At 42.6% G+C, this 19969-nt stretch overlaps 1 protein-coding gene across 1 annotated transcript in view; it reads right to left on the minus strand.

Moving 5' to 3' along the window:
• LOC136626575 (T-kininogen 1-like) overlaps nucleotides 1-19969 on the minus strand; it is a 51412-nt gene that overhangs the window by 25486 nt on the left and 5957 nt on the right. The window contains exons 3-5 of the mRNA XM_066601627.1: nucleotides 18262-18355; nucleotides 8453-8631; nucleotides 3997-4107 (exon numbers count right to left, since the gene is read on the minus strand). Coding sequence (XP_066457724.1) covers nucleotides 3997-4107; nucleotides 8453-8631; nucleotides 18262-18355 — 384 coding nt within the window. The remainder of the gene's footprint in view (nucleotides 1-3996; nucleotides 4108-8452; nucleotides 8632-18261; nucleotides 18356-19969) is intronic.

Genomic DNA, 19969 nt, shown 5'->3' on the forward strand with positions numbered 1-19969 from the left:
AATTATATACCGTATATGCAAAGCAGGATGAAAATTAATTTAAGTGTAAAATACAGTTTTATTTGTAATTGCGTTATTTTTAGCGCAGGAAGATCAAATAGTTTGTCATTAAGTTCTCTATTTGCTGCAATGCAAATCTATGTGTGAAGGATGCATTTACACACAGCTACAATTAATTCATCATGTGTCAATTAGTCATCTGTGTCCATTATTCTTTAATGTCGTTCACCAATGTAGCATAAACTATTTCCTTCAGCTTTATCCCAAATGTAAAAACCAAGCAACATGTGATCTGGTGAATGAGTGGGTCACGCAGTTTCACTTGCATACCCTGTAATGACACAGATCATAAAAGCATCATTTAACCAATTTTGAATGGATTACGGCTGGTGCACAGGGGCACAATCGTGCTGAAAGTATGTCCTACAAAACTACAGTGGGTCTGGAAAGGCTTTTTGTTACGTTGTGGTCTTGTTCAAATTAAAGAAAAAAAAATTTCAAGTTTTGACACTTGAAATTTAGCTCTGGGGGCCTCCTATTTATTTTGATCATTTTTTTAGATGTTTCTACTCCTTCAACGGAGTCCACCTGTGGTAAATTCAGTTGATTGGACATCAGTTTAACCGTTTAATGACAAAGGCCCCCTTCACACAGCTGTTGGCGTTTTTACGTGCGCCCGCCAGTGCCGTAAAAACGCGTCAACGGGTGCACAATCTTTGTGTGCCTGTTCAGATGGCACAGGCCCTGGCGCATACATGCCGAAGCCACAATGCCATTGGGTCTCCCTTCGCCGGCTCACCCCCTCTCTCCTCCTGCCCTGCTGTGTGCAATGGGAGGGGGCAGAACAGGGGCAGAGCTAAGCTCCCTCCTCCCTGCCCCTTGTCTGCAGCAAGCAATGGGAGGGGTCAGGGCTCCACCCCCGTCCCACCCCCTACCATTGCAAACAGCCAGAAGGGAAGACAGAGCTGCTAAACTCCCTATCACTTCCCTTCTCCGGCCACTGTAATTGGCTCCCATAGGAGCCCATGCAGCGGCCAACGTATTCTGGCCCGAAAGATAGTTCCAGGACTATATTTGTGGGCCGGCGCATAAGCGCTCGGCGCTATATTGGCACGGCCGGGCAATTTCACGCCATGGGAATACGGCCATGTGATCTGATGCATTAGAAATCCAATGCATCTGATTGTAGCGTATATCGGCCGGCCGTGCAACCGGCTGATATATGCTCGTGTCAAAGAGACCTAAGCGCGGTAAATTTACAGTGCATGGTTCTGGGCTTTAATCCCGGCCGATAGCAGAAGAATGGCACAGGATTTATGCTTCTGCACCCACAATCAACCAGGAGCAGGTCTGCCTTTTCCTTTCCAGGCTACATAGTGCTCAATGAGCGCTATGTACTATGGAGAGAAAGCAGAAGAGTTACTTCTGCTATTCGGTCCAGCGATCACGTGACTGCTGGGTGCCCTCTGTTTTAGCAGACCCAGATTAGCTCTGTTAGTGACTACTGTCACTACAGGTGTATGTTTTCCCCTGTAACTGGGGCTCCTATGGATGTTCGCGCATGAAAGACCTTTAAACAAAAGATTTTTTGTCAGACTATAAAACGAAAATTTGAAATGTGACCGGTTTCTTTCTGCACAATACAAGTCTGTCATCCATTGACTTAAATTATTGTTTGTTGCTAAATTTCACCCAATGAATGATCATTTTGGTTAAAATTGTCTATTGTCACCAACTTTAGTCTAATGGGTATGAGCATCTTAAAGGATACAATATTTTCTCCAAAGACCTTGGCATCCCAGCTTCAACTGCTTAAACAGTTTTCAAGACATTTATTACTTATGGAACAGTAAAAAACATCCCAGGATGTGGTGGAAAGAGGACAGTTGATGAGAGATCCGTATAAAAGTTGGCTTAAAATGTATCAAAGTAACCATGTGCAACATTCAGAAAATGTCTGACCTGGAAACAACTCAAGTAATGGTTTTAATCTGTACTATGCACTGCACACTGAACAAAACAGGGCTCTATGGGAGAAAGCCAAAGAGTGTAGGGAGGTAAATTGCCCTAAGTCGTGTGTTAAAAATTGTCTTTTTGGTAACATTCATTGCAAGTCGCTGGTACTTACTGTCTGGCTAGTGTTTATGCACTAGCTTGGCTTCTAAGATGTTGTAAGTTTCTGATTGGAGCTTTGGGGGGTGGCAGGATGTAACGACACGGTACTGCCTGAAGTGTACAGGAGGCGCCCAGAAGTGGTGACGAGGCAGTCATCCAAGAGGGCAAATGGAGGTGCTGTCTCACTCTCTGTCTCCCCTGTATATGTAGTACTGATAGTACCTGTCAGGCACATGGAGCGGCTGAATCTACTGAATGCAACCTGGGACCAAGTATCGCCAAATATCCTAATGATACAAAGTTAGTACATATCCACTTGCTTCTGAAGATATTAGCTTATAATTTTAAACAATTAAGGGTGCCAATAATGTTGTCCACAACTGTACAAAGTAGCACTTATATGCATACATAAAAATAATCGCTATCATTTGCAAAATTGTAAATGATATCTTCTACATGCTAAATAGGCTTCTGCCTTATAGGGTTGTTTTTTTTTGCCTTCCTCTGGATCTACAAGGGGGGGATTGGAAACTGGCTGAACTAGATGGACATTGTCTCTAGGGATGAGCGAGCGTACTCGGAAAAGCACTGCTCGCTCGAGTAATTTGCTTTATCCGAGTATCGCTGTGCTCGGGTCTGAAGATTCGGGTGCCGGCACGGAGCGGGGAGCTGCAGGGGAGAGCGGGGAGGAACGGAGGGGAGATCTTTCTCTCCCTCTCTCCCGCCCGCTCCCGCCCGCTCCCCCCCGCTCCCCGCTGCGACTCACCTGTCAGCCGCAGCGGCACCCGAATCTTCAGGGACGAGCACAGCGATACTCGGATAAAGCAAATTACTCGAGCGAGTAGTGCTTTTCCGAGTACGCTCGCTCATCTCTAACTGTCTCCCTTCAGCCTAAGTTACTGTGTTATTATGTTTCACAGAAAGATATTTGTTCTATAAATAAATGATTGGTATCAAATTAAACCAAGATAGATATGGATCAACATTGGGGGGTAATAGGCTGAACTGGATGGACATGTGTCTTATTTCAGCCTTATATGCTATGTTACTATGTTCTGTTTTATCTTATTAAGCTACATGCAGCTGTCAACATTTTTAATATCATGTGGCTAATTCCAGGAAAATTAAACTTGTGCTTTTAAAGTTGTTGCCCACTCATTCAACCCCTATTTGTGTGCACATTAAAACATCGATGTCATAGTTGGAAGTCTCTAGCTCGTTCTAAAGCCATTAAAAATAAATAATTTTGCTCTGAAGGACTTAGTGTGGTCTTGTATTACAGGGTTGCCTATTATCTTAAATGGATGCTGTGTAATACTACATTTACATGAAATTCGAATGTGGACATGTCAACAGCTTCTTATGAAAACAACAACTAATCTTAGCGTGGGTTTACACAGAACTATCATCCAAATAATGTAAGTGACAGTTGTTCTATGTAAATACAGCCACCAGCCAGGTGATAAGCAAGAATTCATCCATTAGCCACTTTGTTTCTGCTCACCTAAAAATAGTCCCTGGTTGATTAATTATTGTCTGATGTAAATAGGCAATTGTTTGTCTTTCAACAACTGGCCAATAACCTTGGAGGGAAGTGTGCAATTCAGCAACTGTAAAATTAAAGGACAAGTGAAGAATAATTGCTGTGTGTAAAAACACACAAACAACAGTCATTTGTATGCTCTAGCGACTATTTTGAGAGACTATTGAGCTGGGGAGCTGCTTCCAGAAAGGGAGTTGTCCTAGCTTGCACCTACCTAGTTGGTAAAATCCACAGAAAGACAAAGCCTATAGAGCTCTAAGTCTTTAGTGCTCAGTATCCGGATATCATCAACCTATATATGTTCTGTAAGCTGCTCTACAACAAATATAAGCACTTACTCCTTCTTTATCTATTTTGCATTCCTTGGAATCTTTGCTTGTAAAGCTAGATTTTGAGCAGTTTGTTTGTCGTATATGAAATTCTATGTGGTATATCCACCCAAACACCACCTGAAAACACGGAGAAAGAAAGATCTCATTAGATAATGTGTTAGTACAACTAATTACAAAATAATCAGGTAAGGCTTAGTTCACATCTGTGTTAGGGCTTCAGTCATGAGAAAAGTAATTAAAACTGAAATAAACAGATCTGTTTTTTCCTTATTGAAATCACTGGGGGAAACAAAGATCAGTTTATTTCTGTTTAATTCCATTTCTCTGCTCAAAAACGGAGCAGAGAAATGGAATTATGACTGAAGCCCTACACGGAGGCTAGTAAGCAATAATCATCATAATCATTAAGAAAATGTGTTTATTGATTACAATACAGTTTCAAAATGAGCTACAACATCAACTCATTTTCACATATTTTACACTTTTTTTCTAGACTCCCCACTATATTCTGTAGATAAGCAAAGTTGTTATTGTAGCACATAGAAAGTATAGTCAACTTGACTGGATTCTCCAATAAGTTGCAAATTAGTTTGGATCCTCTTGTATGCAATTTGTTTGCTGTCAATAATTTAGAATACACAGCAAAAGAAAGGAAAGTTGTTAAAGGCCACAAAATTAATTGCTGATATTTAGATGTCTTAGACCAGTGGTGGCAAACCTATGACACCCGTGCCAAAGGGACAAACATGCACCTGTACGCGCTCAATATCTGCAAACAAATGCATAATGGTTTTTTGCACTAACTGCATAAAAATGCAAGGTTTCTGGTTCACGATTTGTCCTGTTTTCAGATGTCTGTCCCGCATTTGTTCTGCTTTTGGGACATTGGGTCATCATGAAAGTGATTATCATCCGGGGTGTCGCGGCTCCCCAGATGGTAATCACTCAGTGGTACTGCTACGGGAGCACAAACTGACGGAAGTGTGTCCACCCAGGTTCCTTCTCCCTTGACCTCTCCTCCTTGGTTCCACAGAAGGAGAGAAGGGAGGAGGAGTCCAGGTGCAAACACTTCCACCAACAGCGCCAAGCAGGGGAGCAGCAGCATTTTTAAGACAAGGAGGAGGTAAGTATATCAGTCTCAAGGGGGTGCTATTACTACTAGGGCTACTGTGGGGGTCACTATTACTACTGGGGCTGATATAGGGGACACTATTAGTAATAGTGTTCCAGTCTATAGTATTTCCAGTCCATATCGGTCCCGGTCCATAGTATATTGGCCCCATTATATTGGCTATAATGGGGCCCAATTTGGGTCATGATTACTACTGAGGCCAGATGATTGTGCTTGAGAAAGTCGCTATATGCGATGAAACGCGTTGCACTCGTAGATGGAATAAAGAAAGCTTTTAATTTGCCTATACATTGGTAATTCCAATCCCTGGTGTAATTGGGTCCTAAAGGAGCACAGGAACTTTTTCATTTTTATTGGATATAGCTTTAGTGGATCACACCTAGAGTGTGATACAGTTTCCGGGCAGCTCTCCCGATACAGCCCGTCGGGATATCGTGGACACACAGGGAGGTGACCGGCAGTATGCATTAAAGCGAACCAGGACTTGGAGGTGTAGGTGGGGCTCTGGACCGGGCTCCACTATACACCGGGTGAGTCCCATTTTATGTGATTTTATGTGATTTGTGGCCCATATTGAGATTGCTTCCCATTGTTCGTGGCGCGCTGTCCTGACACATATATCATGATTACTACTGAGGCCACTGTGGGGGTCACTATTACTACTGGGACCAATATAGGGGAGACTATTACTACTGAGGCCATTGTTGAGGTCACTATTATTACTGGGGCCAATATAGGGGACAGTATTACTATTGAGGCCGCTGTGGTGGACACTATTATTATTAAGGCCACTGTAGGGCTCACTATTACTACTAATGCCACTCTGCACGTGGCAGCATACATCAAGCTCACTTTGGCAGCCTACACACGGCTGTGAAAATCATACAGGATTTGTGGATTGCGAGGTCGGAACGCATCGCCCATTGTTTTCAATGGGACAGGAAAACACATTTCTCTGCAGGTGATGTGTATGCGAGTGTGATGTGAAGTTTCCCACTGAAAACAATGGGAACACTTGCCAATTTCTTCAACATGGCTGAGAGCCACACCAGAGGATCGCAACCTCACCGAAGTGATGGGAGGCGTTTTTCACGGAAAAATCACATGTGCATGAAAGCGATAATAGGTCAACTTTCACGGCCTGATATTGCGCTTGACCTGTGTATTCAGGTTAAATTGCCATGTTGGCACTTTGCGATAAATAAGTGTATTTTGGGTTGTAGTTTGAGCACTTGGTCTCTAAAAGGATTGCCATCACTGTCTTAGACGTTGTTCCTTCTTTCTTAGTAGATAAGAGCGGGTAATTTGATTTCATTTTAATCCTGCTACAGGCCATCTCAGTACTGACTGGGCCCCATGATTGAAAAAGCTGACGAGAGGTAAAAATGTTGCTTAATATTCTGTCAATGAGATTGTTATAGAATCCCTTGTCTTTGTTACTTTTTGGTTTTCTTTGTTGGGATGGTTCTCACCTAGAGACTCGAGTATGTAGGACAAGGTATTGATGTTTGGTACTGGGAGGGGGGATTCTAATATTTTTCTACCCTTGTTGTTTCCTACTGCAATAATAGAAGCAAATCAGTGAATTCTCTAAATTTGAAGTAGTGATGTGACAGTCAACCACTAGATGCTGCTACAAGCTTATTTACATTTTCAGAGCTATTCATATACCCTGACTAGCAGAGAGCAAATTCTTTTACCCAATTCACGGTTAGTTAATTTGCAAAATGGTTCACAAGTTGTAGGCCATAGAATACAACAAGATAAAGGATTTAAACTCTCCAAAAGCAAATCAATTAGTCCTTTCAGTCTACAAATTGTAAACTTTTTCACAAATTGACAAAACACGATTCGTTCAACACATTCACTCACCTCTGATCCTAGCTGAACATTGAAACTGCTGTTTCAGTTCAATATGTGACTTCATTAGCCTAAGGACTCGTTCAAATCAGCGTTTGGGAGTTCCATTCGGGGAGGAGAAAAACTGAACCCCCTGATTTAACTGCTCCATCTTATGACAGAACCGAACAGCGTCGAGCAGACCCCATTGACTATAATGGTGTCCGTTTGATTCCTAGCTAGCAGTCCAGCATTTAGCCAAAACTTACAGGACGAAATAACGCAGCTTGCTGCTCTATTTTGTCCTGTTGTCTAGTGGAGGTTCCAAAGGATAAACAAGCTCTAATTAACATATATTTTTTTAACATTCCTGATTAATTGTGATTGTCTTTGAAACTGAATACGCAGTAAGCTATTAATATAAAGGTGTAAAGAGGACATGTACTCATTGCCACACAGAAGGTCTCAAATGTTCTAACATCTTATAAACAGTGACAGATATAAAGATATGGTCATATTTTGCAGATTTGTTGCAAAAATGTATTGTTAGTAAAACTAAGTAAGTTTCTTTGAGATTTATTTAGCACTTGGCATCACAAATACATTAGTAATGTCTATGCAGCTTCTGCATTTGAAGAAGAGCTTTAATACCTTATTGGAAACAATCAAATTCATAATCTATCCAACTTTTCAGGCATTTATCCTTCATCTCTGAGTTATAAACTGGCCATACAATACATTAGGGCAGATGTCACCAGTGAAGCACCCACCAATTAAGGGTGCAGCTCAGCTGGGAAGGCAGTTTTGATCGAAATGATCATAAGCTGCTAAGCCTTTCTATGGCTGCACCAATGTCTGCTTAGCAACATATTTTTAATCCTTTCGTACTTTAACGTTAGACAGAGCTCAGGAAACAAGTTAAACAAAATACTGAGTGATTTTTAATTTTGCCAGTGACATTGACATTCATGTAAAAAATCACAAGGCCCATCACTATATTCTACGTGGTGAGACCCCAGGAAAAAAAGATTGAGAAGCTCTGCATTAAGGATTTCAGTCTTCTGAATAACTTGTGATTCATAGCTGAGCTGTGAAGGTTGTTGTAGTGAATGACAGTGCCAAGGGTTAAAACAACAAATTTGAAAAAACAATTGATAAGTCTCTTCCACTTAGTATGGGCTTCCATTGATATGATGCAGCTCTTTTATTTTGCATGGTCATCTTTTCAACTACAGTACCAAACAATGACTGAAAAGGTCCAAAATAGCAGATCAACTTTCCGAAAGACATCTGCCATAGTTTGGCATCTCTAAAACTTCACAAAAAGGTGGATGGTCGGCAGAATATGCTCTGTATCAAGCATTTTTGGCTGTTCAAAATCTTTACAATACCGCCACCTTAAACTTCCCCATTTATATACAAACTGACTGGTTTATAAGCCTCCTCTGAGGAAATGTTTTTTAATGAGAACTTAAGATGTGTTGTACAAACCTGGCGTGTGGCATTCACAATAGACTCTAAATCAAAGTAGAATGGATGATCTGCATCTGTGTTTACTTGCTCTATGCTTGAATGAACAAAGCACAGCAACTCCTTATTTTCTTTATCTATGGGTTGGGGACACCCAAGACACGAGTGATGAACAGCTGTCACAGAAGGCTCATCTATAGCTAGAACACAAACATTCAAATTAATTTATCAATACAAACAATTCATTTATTTACAATATTGTTATCCTATTATAACCTCTTCACTTAGGTATAATGAAAACAAAGGTTTAGTACGGTGTTAGCCAGTAGAGTCAAATGTGATTGTTCCCAGCAAGAGAAACCACGTAATTTTGTAGATATGATTACTTTTAATGGCTAACAAAAATACATGATGTTACAAGCTTTCGGACCTCTAGGGTTCCTTTTCAGGTTAAAATTGAATACTTATGACATACATACTTATGACAAGGCAGGGACATGGATGTGATTGGTTTACTCTTAAAAGGAATACTGCAACAGACATAAACATTTTTAACTAGGCACTGATAAGGGAGTGAAAGTTTTATGGTCCCTGAATTACTGTTTGGGGGTCGTCAGGCCAGGAATGCTGCAACAGGTACACAAACATTTTAAAAAAAAATCGTTTTATTGAAAAAAAAACAGCATGCCAAATTAATAACATTACAGAGTCATATATGGATATTGGAGAAGCGAAAAACCTCATGTCGTTACAGCATAAAGCAACTACAGCATAGTCCAGAGGAGGAAAAAGGAAAGAAAAAAAAGAAAAAAGGAAAAGAAAAAGACATATGCAAAGGGGACATGACATAGTAGAAATGAAACCATCCGGGTACCCGCCCACAGAGCACCGCGGTCCATCATTATAGAATGAATCTTAAATCCCCAAATCCATCTCTAGCATCCTCCAATTACTGAAATCCCATTCGCAGAGTTGATATAGCCGAGGAAAGCAATCATGGAGGGAAAAGAGTGAGCGAGGAGTCACACCATCGACCCCACACTTTCTGAAATTTATCTGTGCATTTGCGTGCCTTATAGACCAGGTTATTGAAGGGAATAGTTGTGTTGGTGAATTTTCTCCGCAACGCCAGGGAAGGGCCCCTCGGGTCCATCCACCTCAGTGCAATTACTTTCCTAGCCAGGAACAGGACCTCTCGAAGAAAGACTGTCATAGTGTTGCCATTGTTCTTCATCAAGGATACCGAAAAGACAGACCTCTGGGGTAACAGGAACTTACACAAACATTTTTAACTGGACACTGCCCTGTTTCTATGTTGTGTACCTGATCATGTGTAGTAAATGTCCTGTTGGGGGCCTTTATGTTGGAGAAAAAGGGCAAAAACTGAAAGTGAGAATGAGATCTCATCGCCATACAATTAAACAGAGGAAGACAGAATTACCTATGGCCAAGCACTTTTATAATCATGGACATGACATAGGAGATAAGAGAGTTTTGATATTGAAGGGTGGTTTCAAATCACAAAGCCACAGAAGAATTTGAGAATATAAATTTATAACCTCTTTTGACACGTTCAATGGAGGGTTGAACTATTGCCAAGGTTTTATGGGTGAATGGCAGGTATAAGACATCTATAGCACAGATAACACTGTTGGCTGGGTGAACCCTCTCCAACAGTAATTTAGGAACCATAAACCCATAATCTCAGTGTGTGGCATCACCATAACTCCCAGACAACACGCTCGCTGTCTTGGGGTTATAGTCGACTCTGATCTCTCCTTTACCCCCTACATGCAATCTTTGAGCCGAACATGTCAGCTGCACCTCAAGAACATCGCAAGAATCCACCCTTTTCTCACCGTGGACACTCTAAAAATGCTCACTGTTGCCCTCATCCTCTCTCGGCTCGATTATTGCAACTTGCTGCTGATCGCCCTCCCCTGCACCAGATTCTCTCCTTTCCAATCCATCCTGAATGCGGCAGCCATGCTCATCTTCCTGTCCAACCGCAACTCGGATGCTTCTGCCCTGTGATAGTCACTGCACTGGCTGCCCGTTAAATACAGAATTCAATTTAAACTCACTACCCTCATCCACAAAGCTCTCCACAGCACCGCACTGCCCTACATTGCTTCCCTCATCTCAATCCACCTCCCAGCCTGTGCCCTCCACTCTGCTAACTAAATCAGATTAAGTGCTCTTTTAATTCAAACCTCTCATTCCCACCTCCAAGACTTCTCCAGAGCAGCACCAGTACTCTGGAACGCGCTAACCAAAACTATCCGGACAATCCCTGACACATAAAACTTCAGGCGTGCTCTAAAATCGCACCTCTTAAGGGAGGCATACCATATCTGGCATCTTTCCCTCTTCTTTCAAACATGCCATCATATCCCCATTGCTAAAGAAGCCGACTCTTGACGCAACTGACGTTGCCAATTACCGACCCATCTCAAACCTCCCCTTCATCTCCAAATTACTAGAACGGCTGGTTTACTCCCGCCTTGTAAGCTATCTATCAGAGAACTCTCTCCTCGACCCCCTACAGTCTGGCTTCCGACCCCAACACTCCACAGAAACTGCCCTTACAAGGGTATCAAACGACCTACTGTCAGCCAAATCGAGGGGTGACTACTCCCTACTGATCCTCCTCGATCTCTCTGCAGCATTTGACACAGTTGACCACAAACTCCTCCTCAGTATGCTTCGCTCCATCGGCCTAAAGGACACTGCTCTCTCCTGGTTCTCCTCCTACCTATCTGACCGCTTTTTCAGTGTCTCCTTTGCTGGCTCTACCTCTCCTTCTCTTCCCCTTGCTGTTGGGGTCCCCCAAGGCTCGGTCCTTGGCCCCCTCCTTTTCTCTATCTACACAGCCCCTGTTGGACAAACCATCAGGAGCTTTGGCATCCATTACCACCTCTATGCTGATGACACCCAGTTATACACCTCTTCCCGTGACATCTCTGCACCTTTTCTCCAAAACATCACCAACTGTCTGTCTACTGTCTCTAACACTATGTCCTCTCTCTACCTAAAACTAAACCTCTCTAAAACTGACTTACTGGTGTTTCCTCCTTCCACCAACCGACCTCCTCCTGACATCTCCATCTCAGTGTGTGGCGTCACCATAACTCCTAGACAACATGCCCGCTGCCTTGGGGTCATATTCGACTCAGATCTCTCATTTACTCCCTACATCCAGTCAGTGGCCCGAACATGTCGGCTGCACCTAAAGAACATCTCAAGAATCCGCTCCTTTCTCACCATAGACACGCTGAAAACGCTTGTTGTTGCCCTCATCCACTCACGGCTCGACTATTGCAACTCCTTGCTGGTCGGCCTCCCCTGCACCAGACTCTACCCTCTCCAATCCATCCTGAATGCGGCAGCAAGGCTCATATTACTGTCCAGCCGCTACTCAGATGCCTCTGCCCTGTGCCAGTCACTGCACTGGCTGCCAGTTAAATACAGAATTCAATTTAAACTTATTACCATCATCCACAAAGCCCTCCACAGTGCAGCGCCCCCCTATATCGCCTCCCTCATCTCAATCCATCACCCAGCCCGGGCTCTCCACTCGGCAAACGAAACTAGACTGCACACCCCTCTAATTCGAACTTCTCACTCCCGCCTCCAAGACTTCTCCAGAGCAGCACCGGTCCTCTGGAACGCACTACCAAAGAACATCCGGGCAATCCAGGACTCGAAAAACTTCAGGTGTGCTCTAAAGACGCACCTCTTCAGGGATGCATACCGCATTCCCTAAACAAACCCTTCTGTACACCGCCTGATAACATGTTTCCTGACCTACTGACTGCAATCCCTGCTAGCCATCATAAACCGCTCCTGTAGTCATATTGATCCTGCCGTCGCATAGCTAAATGTCTGACTGTTGTCTGTATATAGCATCCCTCACTCTCCAGCACGCGATACTGTGCACACCTCCAGCCATTTTACCTTCTGTATCACCCCATTACTTGTAGTATGTAAGCTCGTTGGAGCAGGACCCTCACCCCTATTGTTTCCATCAGCTGATTACGATTGTAACCGTGGTTCTGTAATTTTTTGTACTTTTGTCTTTCTGTATTTCCCCTGTCTATGTAAGCACTGCGGAATATGTTGGCGCTATACAAATAAAGATTATTATTATTATTATTATCTCCTAAACCAAACCTCTCTGTAGTCCACCTGATAGCATGCTCCCTGTCCTACTGACTGAAATCCTTGAAAGTCGTAATCAACCACCCCCTGCAGTCATACCGATTCAGCCAGTACGGCTCAATTTGACCATTGTCTATGTGTATAGCATCCCTCACTCTCCGCCTCACCATATCGTGCACATCTCCAGCTCTTTTACCCTCACCCCTCCTGTTTCCATCAATTGATTAATGTCAGGACCAGTGGCTCCCGGGGCCTCCGTACCCGCACCACTGGTCCTATCACCAGGGTGGCTAGGGTGTAATGCAGGGGAACCCCGGTGCTGGTGACCACCCCTGGCCGCTGCGGGGTTGCTAGGGATGTGACGGGCGCCGTCCCCGTTGCCATGGTAGCCGGCCACATGTCCTTTATCTCCATCCGGCCAGCTAGTGCTGGGGGCTTGCTTGTACTCTGGATTAGCTTCTGCTGCTGCCAGGCTCCCACCCCAATCAGCTGCTGGGGCGGGAGTTCTGACAACATTTAAACGTGTCTGTTTCCTTACAGCATTGCCAGTGTATGTTTGTCTCCTGGCTACACCCGCATATTTGGATTGTGCTCCTGGCTCTTGACCCTTGGACTTCGGACCTGACCCTGCTTTGCCTGACCCCTTTGTACCGTGTAACCTCCAGTTGCCGTCTCGGACTCTCTGACTCCCTTCTGTGTTCGTTTGTTTCCAGTGTTTGTCTGTATTGGTCCCTGTGCCCGCTTCCCTAGTAAGTGTAGGGACCGTTGCCCAGTTGTCGACCTGGGGCTTAGCCCAGAGGGGAAAGTAGGTAGGGACAGGGGTTGTGGGTTGTTTTTAGGGACTCCCGTACCTGGACCCCAGATCCCTGACAATTACTTCATGTAAGCATGTTTTTTTTAAATTCCCCCTGTTTTATAAGTGCTGCAGAATATGTTGGCGCTATATAAATAAAGATTATTATTATCCTATATTGCAGTTTAATATCATTTTAAGTACTCATATTGTTACCATAGTATTCACTGGAAAAAGAGCCAGTGAGCCTACTTCACTTTAATCTGCCAGTGTGCAATAGCTAGGTAGGAGACTAGAGAGACTGCATTCTTAGTTGACATTTAATTAAATGAGGTTAATTAAATTAGGCTTCATTTACACCACACTATGTATGTAGAGCCTGTATGGATGCAAATGCATCACTCTGCCTCTCCATATTAAGTGCCACTGTGTAGTTGCTCCATCCAGCACAGTATACAGGAGATTTTCTCCCCTAGTGGAGAATAGAGTCTGATGGAACATGGGAGATTCTTATTGTTCTGTATTTATATACAGTCATACAAAATAAACCTCTATATGTCTCAATATGAAATAGGAGGTATACAGAGCTATACAACTCAGAGATTGTACAGAGCCATAATAAAGTTGTGTGCATGAGTCCTGATAAATGCTCATAAAGTAGAAGTTTCAGGAAGTCAAGCATTTTGTGCTTGATATGAACATATTCTTTTTTCTCTCAAATTTATATGTACCTGCAACAAAGACATGAAAGATAGAATGTTTAGGAAATGTGTTGAGTGTTTGAGTGTAATTAGAAGACATTGCAGGATGATGAGACCAAGTGAGTCCTGAGCTTATCTTTAGCACATACTTTCCTCCAGAACATTTAAAGGAGCTGCCAGAGATTACATAAATGGCTTTGCACTATTGTCCATTGACTGTGTCTAGTATCGGAGCTCATCCTCATTCACTAGACTAGAACTGGGCTGCAATTCCAAGACAACACTATAGCAGAAAGAAATCCAACTGATAAAGCTGCTACTTTTCAAGTATTTACAATTAAATATCAGACTGTCGCAGCTTGTCAGTTGGCCTCGACACAGGCCAAGACCGATTGCCTTGTTATGCAGGACAAGGGTTAATGCACCATGTTCAGAGATTGCTGGTGCTGTCTGTCTTTGCTGCATGGATGCATGCTGGATAAGCCATGCCTGGGAGGAGGGTGGAGGTGTGGTTTTCTATTCACTCTGCCAGTTTCCAGTAGTACAGTGGCTATATATTCTCACCCCTCCTTTGGCTCAGTGCTGCTTATTCCGTTCCATGGTAGAGAACTTGGAGTTTGGAGCTCTGCTGTGCTGGGTGTTTTGCTACTTGCAGATAAGTTGCTGTGGGTTCATTTACAGTTGTATTTTTGCTTTTCATTTCTGTTTTGCTTGCTGTTTGGTTCATCTCTACAGGGGACCCTATAAGGATAATTAGGGCCCAGGATGAAGACTGTGAGGCCATCTCTATCGAGACGATTACTCCACTTCTAGGCAGGGACGCTTCACCTCCCCTGCTATGTTAGGGCCAGGCTTCCTTCTCCCTGGAGTGGTGCTACCATTCAGCATAGTGTGTTGTGGGGCTATTTCCTACTGTGTGTACGTTCCCTATCGTCATGCTGAATTCAAATGGGCAGCATATAGAAGAAGTTTGCATACTTTCCCAATGTTTGTGTCAGTTTCCTCTGGGTAATCCGGTTTCTTCTCACAGATCAAAAATATACACTACCAATAGGGTAATTGGCTTCCTTGTGTTTGTTGGAGACAGGGAATTTAGATTGTGAGCAAGAGTGGGAACAGGGATAGATGTCAGTTATGATGATCGCGTACAGCACTGTGGAATATGTTGATGCGATATCAGAAACAGGAAATATCAGTAATAAATGCGAGACACCACCAATAGACAAGAATAGCACTGTTTCTTGTAAAAAATTTTTTGCTAATGTCATAATAAGTACACTTAAAAAAATGAAAATCACTCACCTTAGCTTAAAAATTAATTAGAGATTATTATTTTCCAACTCCTTCTGCCTTTGTCAGCTACCACTACTTATAGCTTTTAGGACCATGCATGCTCCTCTGGGAAATTTATGCAAGACGGAACAATGCCTCTACAGCGCCACCTAGTCTAATCACAGTTTCTAGGTGCTAGGAGAGATAATAAACCCTCTCACCTCACCAAGCCAGCAACCTACTGCACACTGATGCGGGACAAAACCTCCAAAACAGTCTTTCTGCATGGTCCTCTTTTCCTTCTAAAGCAGACTGTGGATTATGTTTATATTCGCAGTTATTACACAAGGCTTGATAAAAGGTCTGGCATTGACTAGCAGGAAAGTTGCTTTTCAATAGGTGGCACAGTAGAGGCACTGTTCCATCTTTCCATTTGCATATTTCCCATAGGAGCATGTGTGGCCTTATAAGTATCTTCACACCTTCTATGTGCTCTCTCTAAGCAGAAACCATACCTTTCCTGGCCCATGTCAAAGGCCTCTCACTTAGCGCCTGCAAAAAGAAGTTCATGCTAATAGCTACAAACGCATTTCCACTTTTTTAGTGCTGTAGATGTTGCAAAATTGTGTGGTAATACAGGATACTATAGATAGGAATACACATGGCCTTATACGTACAGATGTAGTAAATGTTAAAGTTGTTGTCCAACTAATTAACATATCTTGAAACAGATTTTAATGGTGTAAAATATTAAATATACTCGCCTAACCAATTCCCCGCCACTCTAGTTCTTTACTTCATCATTCCTCTCGACATAAGCATGTGACTGTTGTAACCAATCATTGGTTTCAGTGCTTGCATGTCTGTGTCGAGAGGGACTAGGAAGCAGAAAACTGGAATGTCAGGGAATCCATAAGGTAAATATGACTTCATTTATTTTACACCATACTGAGCCTTTTTGAAAAATTTAAATTGGCTGGACAACTGCTGCGGCACGCAATATTGTTAACACAGTGTTCTTATGCTATTTGTGTATTGTGGTCATAATAGACTTGGTACTTTAACAGCTGCACTATGCAAATAGTGTACAGCTGCATGGTATGCTACGTCAATTGTGTAGCACACCTGCACTTCTCTTAATGCTTACATCTATAATTACGTTAAGCCATAAAAATATGTAAAAGAAAATAATTGATATATCTAAGCACTGAAAGATCTTATAGAATGATATATCTGTACATATTGTTTTAACCACTTAGTGACTGACAATACGTCTTTTTACCGCAATCAACTTTTAGTTATGATTAGAGATGAGCGAGCATACTTGATAAGGCAAACTACTCGAGCGAGTAGTGCCTTATTTGAGTACCTGCCTGCTCGTCTCTAAAGATTCGGGTGCCGGCAGGGGGCGAGGAGCGGCGGGGGGAGAGCAGGGAGAAACGGAGGGGAGATCTCTCTCTCCCTCTCTCCCCCCCCCCGCTGCCCCCTGCTTACCGCCGCAACTCACCTGTCACCCGCGCCGGCAGCCGAATCTTTAAAGACGAGCCGGCAGGTACTCGCATAAGGCACTACTCACTCGAGTAGTTTGCCTTATCGAGTATGCTCGCTCATCTCTAGTTATGATCTATATGGTTCAAGGAAATAAGATTTCTAGAAGAGATGGATTAGTAAATGAAAAGAAGCTAAAATAAGAATTTGTTATGAAGTCATAAAAGTTATATACACAAATTTGTTATATATGTGAAATCTTTTGTTTGTTTCTTTATAATGCACTTAAAACACCAATAAAAATTAATTAAAAAAAAAAAAAAAAGAAAGTGTCCTTAATCCAATCCAATCCAATCCACCTTTCTACAGCGGAATGGAATAAGTCTGGCAACAGATTTCTGTGGCAAATTTAGCAGGAGTTGCACTGTTTAATTACTACTCGACTCCTGCTCTTACAGCCTGGATTGAAGAAACCTCCAATCCTAGCTATTTCACCCCATGAATGCCTTTGGTTAATGCTGACTGTGACATCTAAGCAGTTTGCAGAGCAAAGCGGCAAGTATCAGGGTCTAATAGGATGGTATAGTACACTGCACTACTGACGTATTACAGTTTCTCAAATAAATGGTCAGTGTGTCTGAAATTCAAATACCAAAGTGGGAATAAATAAGTAATTGGAGTAAAAAAAAAAATCAAATGAAGCCTCAAAAATGCCCTTGGTCATAGGGTCTAAAATACGCTTGTCATTAAATGGTTGAAGAGGACCTGGCAGTTTCCTTAGATGCCTGTCATTATATATTTTCTTTTACAATAAAAAATGTGCAATTCCTCTGTTATTTTCACTGGGAATGTTTGAATAAATTGAAGCCCGGTGTTACAATTCCCTTTGCCAATAGGGTGTGTCCTTGACACTGTCCCGATTGATTGGAGACAACATATTATGTAAAATAAAAATTGTTATTATTGGTATACACACAACATACAGCATGTCAGTACACCTAACTTAAGAATAAACTATATAAGTCAGCCAAGAAAATGTCACGATTAGAGATGAGCGAGCGTACTCGGAAAAGCACTACTCGCTCGAGTAATGTGCTTTATCCGAGTATCGCTGTGCTCAGGTCTGAAGATTCGGGTGCCGCTGCGGCTGACAGGTGAGTCGCAGCGGGGAGCAGGGGAGAGCGGGCGGGAGAGAGGGAGAGAAAGATCTTACCTCCGTTCCTCCCCGCTCTCCCCTGCAGCTCCCCGCTCCGTGCTGGCACCCGAATCTTCAGACCCGAGCACAGCGATACTCGGATAAAGCAAATTACTCGAGCGAGTAGTGCTTTTCCGAGTACGCTCGCTCATCTCTAGTCACGATGTTCCGTCACTCTAGGAGTCAGTCATGACTTAATGCTTGCACCAGGGAATTTTACCTTTAACTTTAAGACTGCTGCAATTTTGAGACTCCACACTCCTGATTTTCAGTTCTTTGTTGAAAAGCACATGAGCAGAACACTTGGTCTGATGCTACAACAGAAACATATTATTTTCTATAATACAAATTATTCCAATGTTATAAATGTATTTCTACAAATAACAATATTAGCATCCAGTTAATATTAAACCAACCTGATATGCTACAAGTGTTAATATGATTTATATGAAGGTAAATAAAAAAAATGCCTTTGTATCTGTAACTTTTGATTTATTTAAGTGACTAGGAATGGCTATGAACGATGTGATAAAGGTGTCCTTACTCTACCAATCTATGCTTTTAAAGAGTTATCATTGAACTTCTGCTGAAAGAGAGATGTGCACCTCAGCAAATCCAAACAGCTGAAGAAGGTTGTAAATTCCAGTGACACTAAACAGGTGATCCCTTTACTTCTGTATCTACATATCTATAATGATTAGGTCTTACAATATTAGAGTTGTAATTTGGTATTTCAGCTTCTGGATGGAATGTGTTCCCGCCCAAATGTTTCCCTCAATGTCTTTGAACTGCCTTGCCGAGTTTCTGTAGCTACTCTACTCATGGCTGTGGTCTCTTGAAGTTCTAGTGTCTACTGCAGTCATGTCCTCAGTTACTGCCAATGATAATTCCAACTCTTGTCAAGCAAATTGACCTGCTCCTTGCCTTCCTGCTTTGCAGCGGTGTGCTGGTGACCCCAAGCGGGGACATTTTCTTCGAGGAGAGCGACCTAAGCAGCTTTGACAGTCTCTTCATGAGGAGGATGCATAGTTGGTCCTGTTATCCAGAGAATGATTGACTTCCTATTTCAGCTTTCTCACCATGGACTCTCTAGCGATGAGATGTGCCTGCAAATCCTTGTCTCTCCTTTGGGATTCCCCTTGCTAACAATAATATTGAAGCCAGTATCCTGTCAGTTCTTTTTGATGCCTCAAATATCTGCCTTGAAGTTCCTGTACAGGAATTTCTGGTCCTACTTTTTGGTTTCACAGGGCCACTTGCTCCTGAAGGTCCTATACAGCCACACATGGTCCTGCCTTTTGATTCTACGGTGCCACCTACTCCTGAACTTCCTAGTCAGCCATGTCCTGTCCTGTGTTGTCCTGAAGGTGTTACCTGTGACCCTTGTCTGATAAAGAATTTTTTAAAGATAAGTGTTAATCTTTCTCTGAGGGAATGTATTGGTAGGGAAACTAAGTGGAAAGTACTATCATTAATGCCACTATTAGCACTGTCACTCAGCTCTTCTCTGCCATTTGATGTTGGTGGCCTATTCAAGTTTGCCAAAACTATAAATTATGCTCCGTGTTACATTGAAATATGGAATGCTTTTCATCACACCATGGCTCTGTGTGGGATTATTAACACATTCCCATACAGCTGTATTGCTTATACTCCACCCCATGATTTAGCTGGCGCCAAAACCAGTTGTTGCTATAAGGAGCCAAAAACGTCTTGGGATGTTACTTTATGCTGAGAACTGATTGTTGCTTGATGACTGTGTACCTTTTGTTTGCAATAAAGAACCATTTAGATAATCACAAATATCAGAAAATATAACTTAAAATAATATAACATTCTTAAAGGGGTTACGCCAAGATGCACAACCCCTTTCTGGCGGATCGGGTGATCACCCCGAGGCCCGCTCTCACAACCTCCACCAACAGCTT

The sequence above is a fragment of the Eleutherodactylus coqui genome, chromosome 1, assembly GCF_035609145.1.
Source record: "Eleutherodactylus coqui strain aEleCoq1 chromosome 1, aEleCoq1.hap1, whole genome shotgun sequence".
Classification (NCBI taxonomy): domain Eukaryota; kingdom Metazoa; phylum Chordata; class Amphibia; order Anura; family Eleutherodactylidae; genus Eleutherodactylus; species Eleutherodactylus coqui.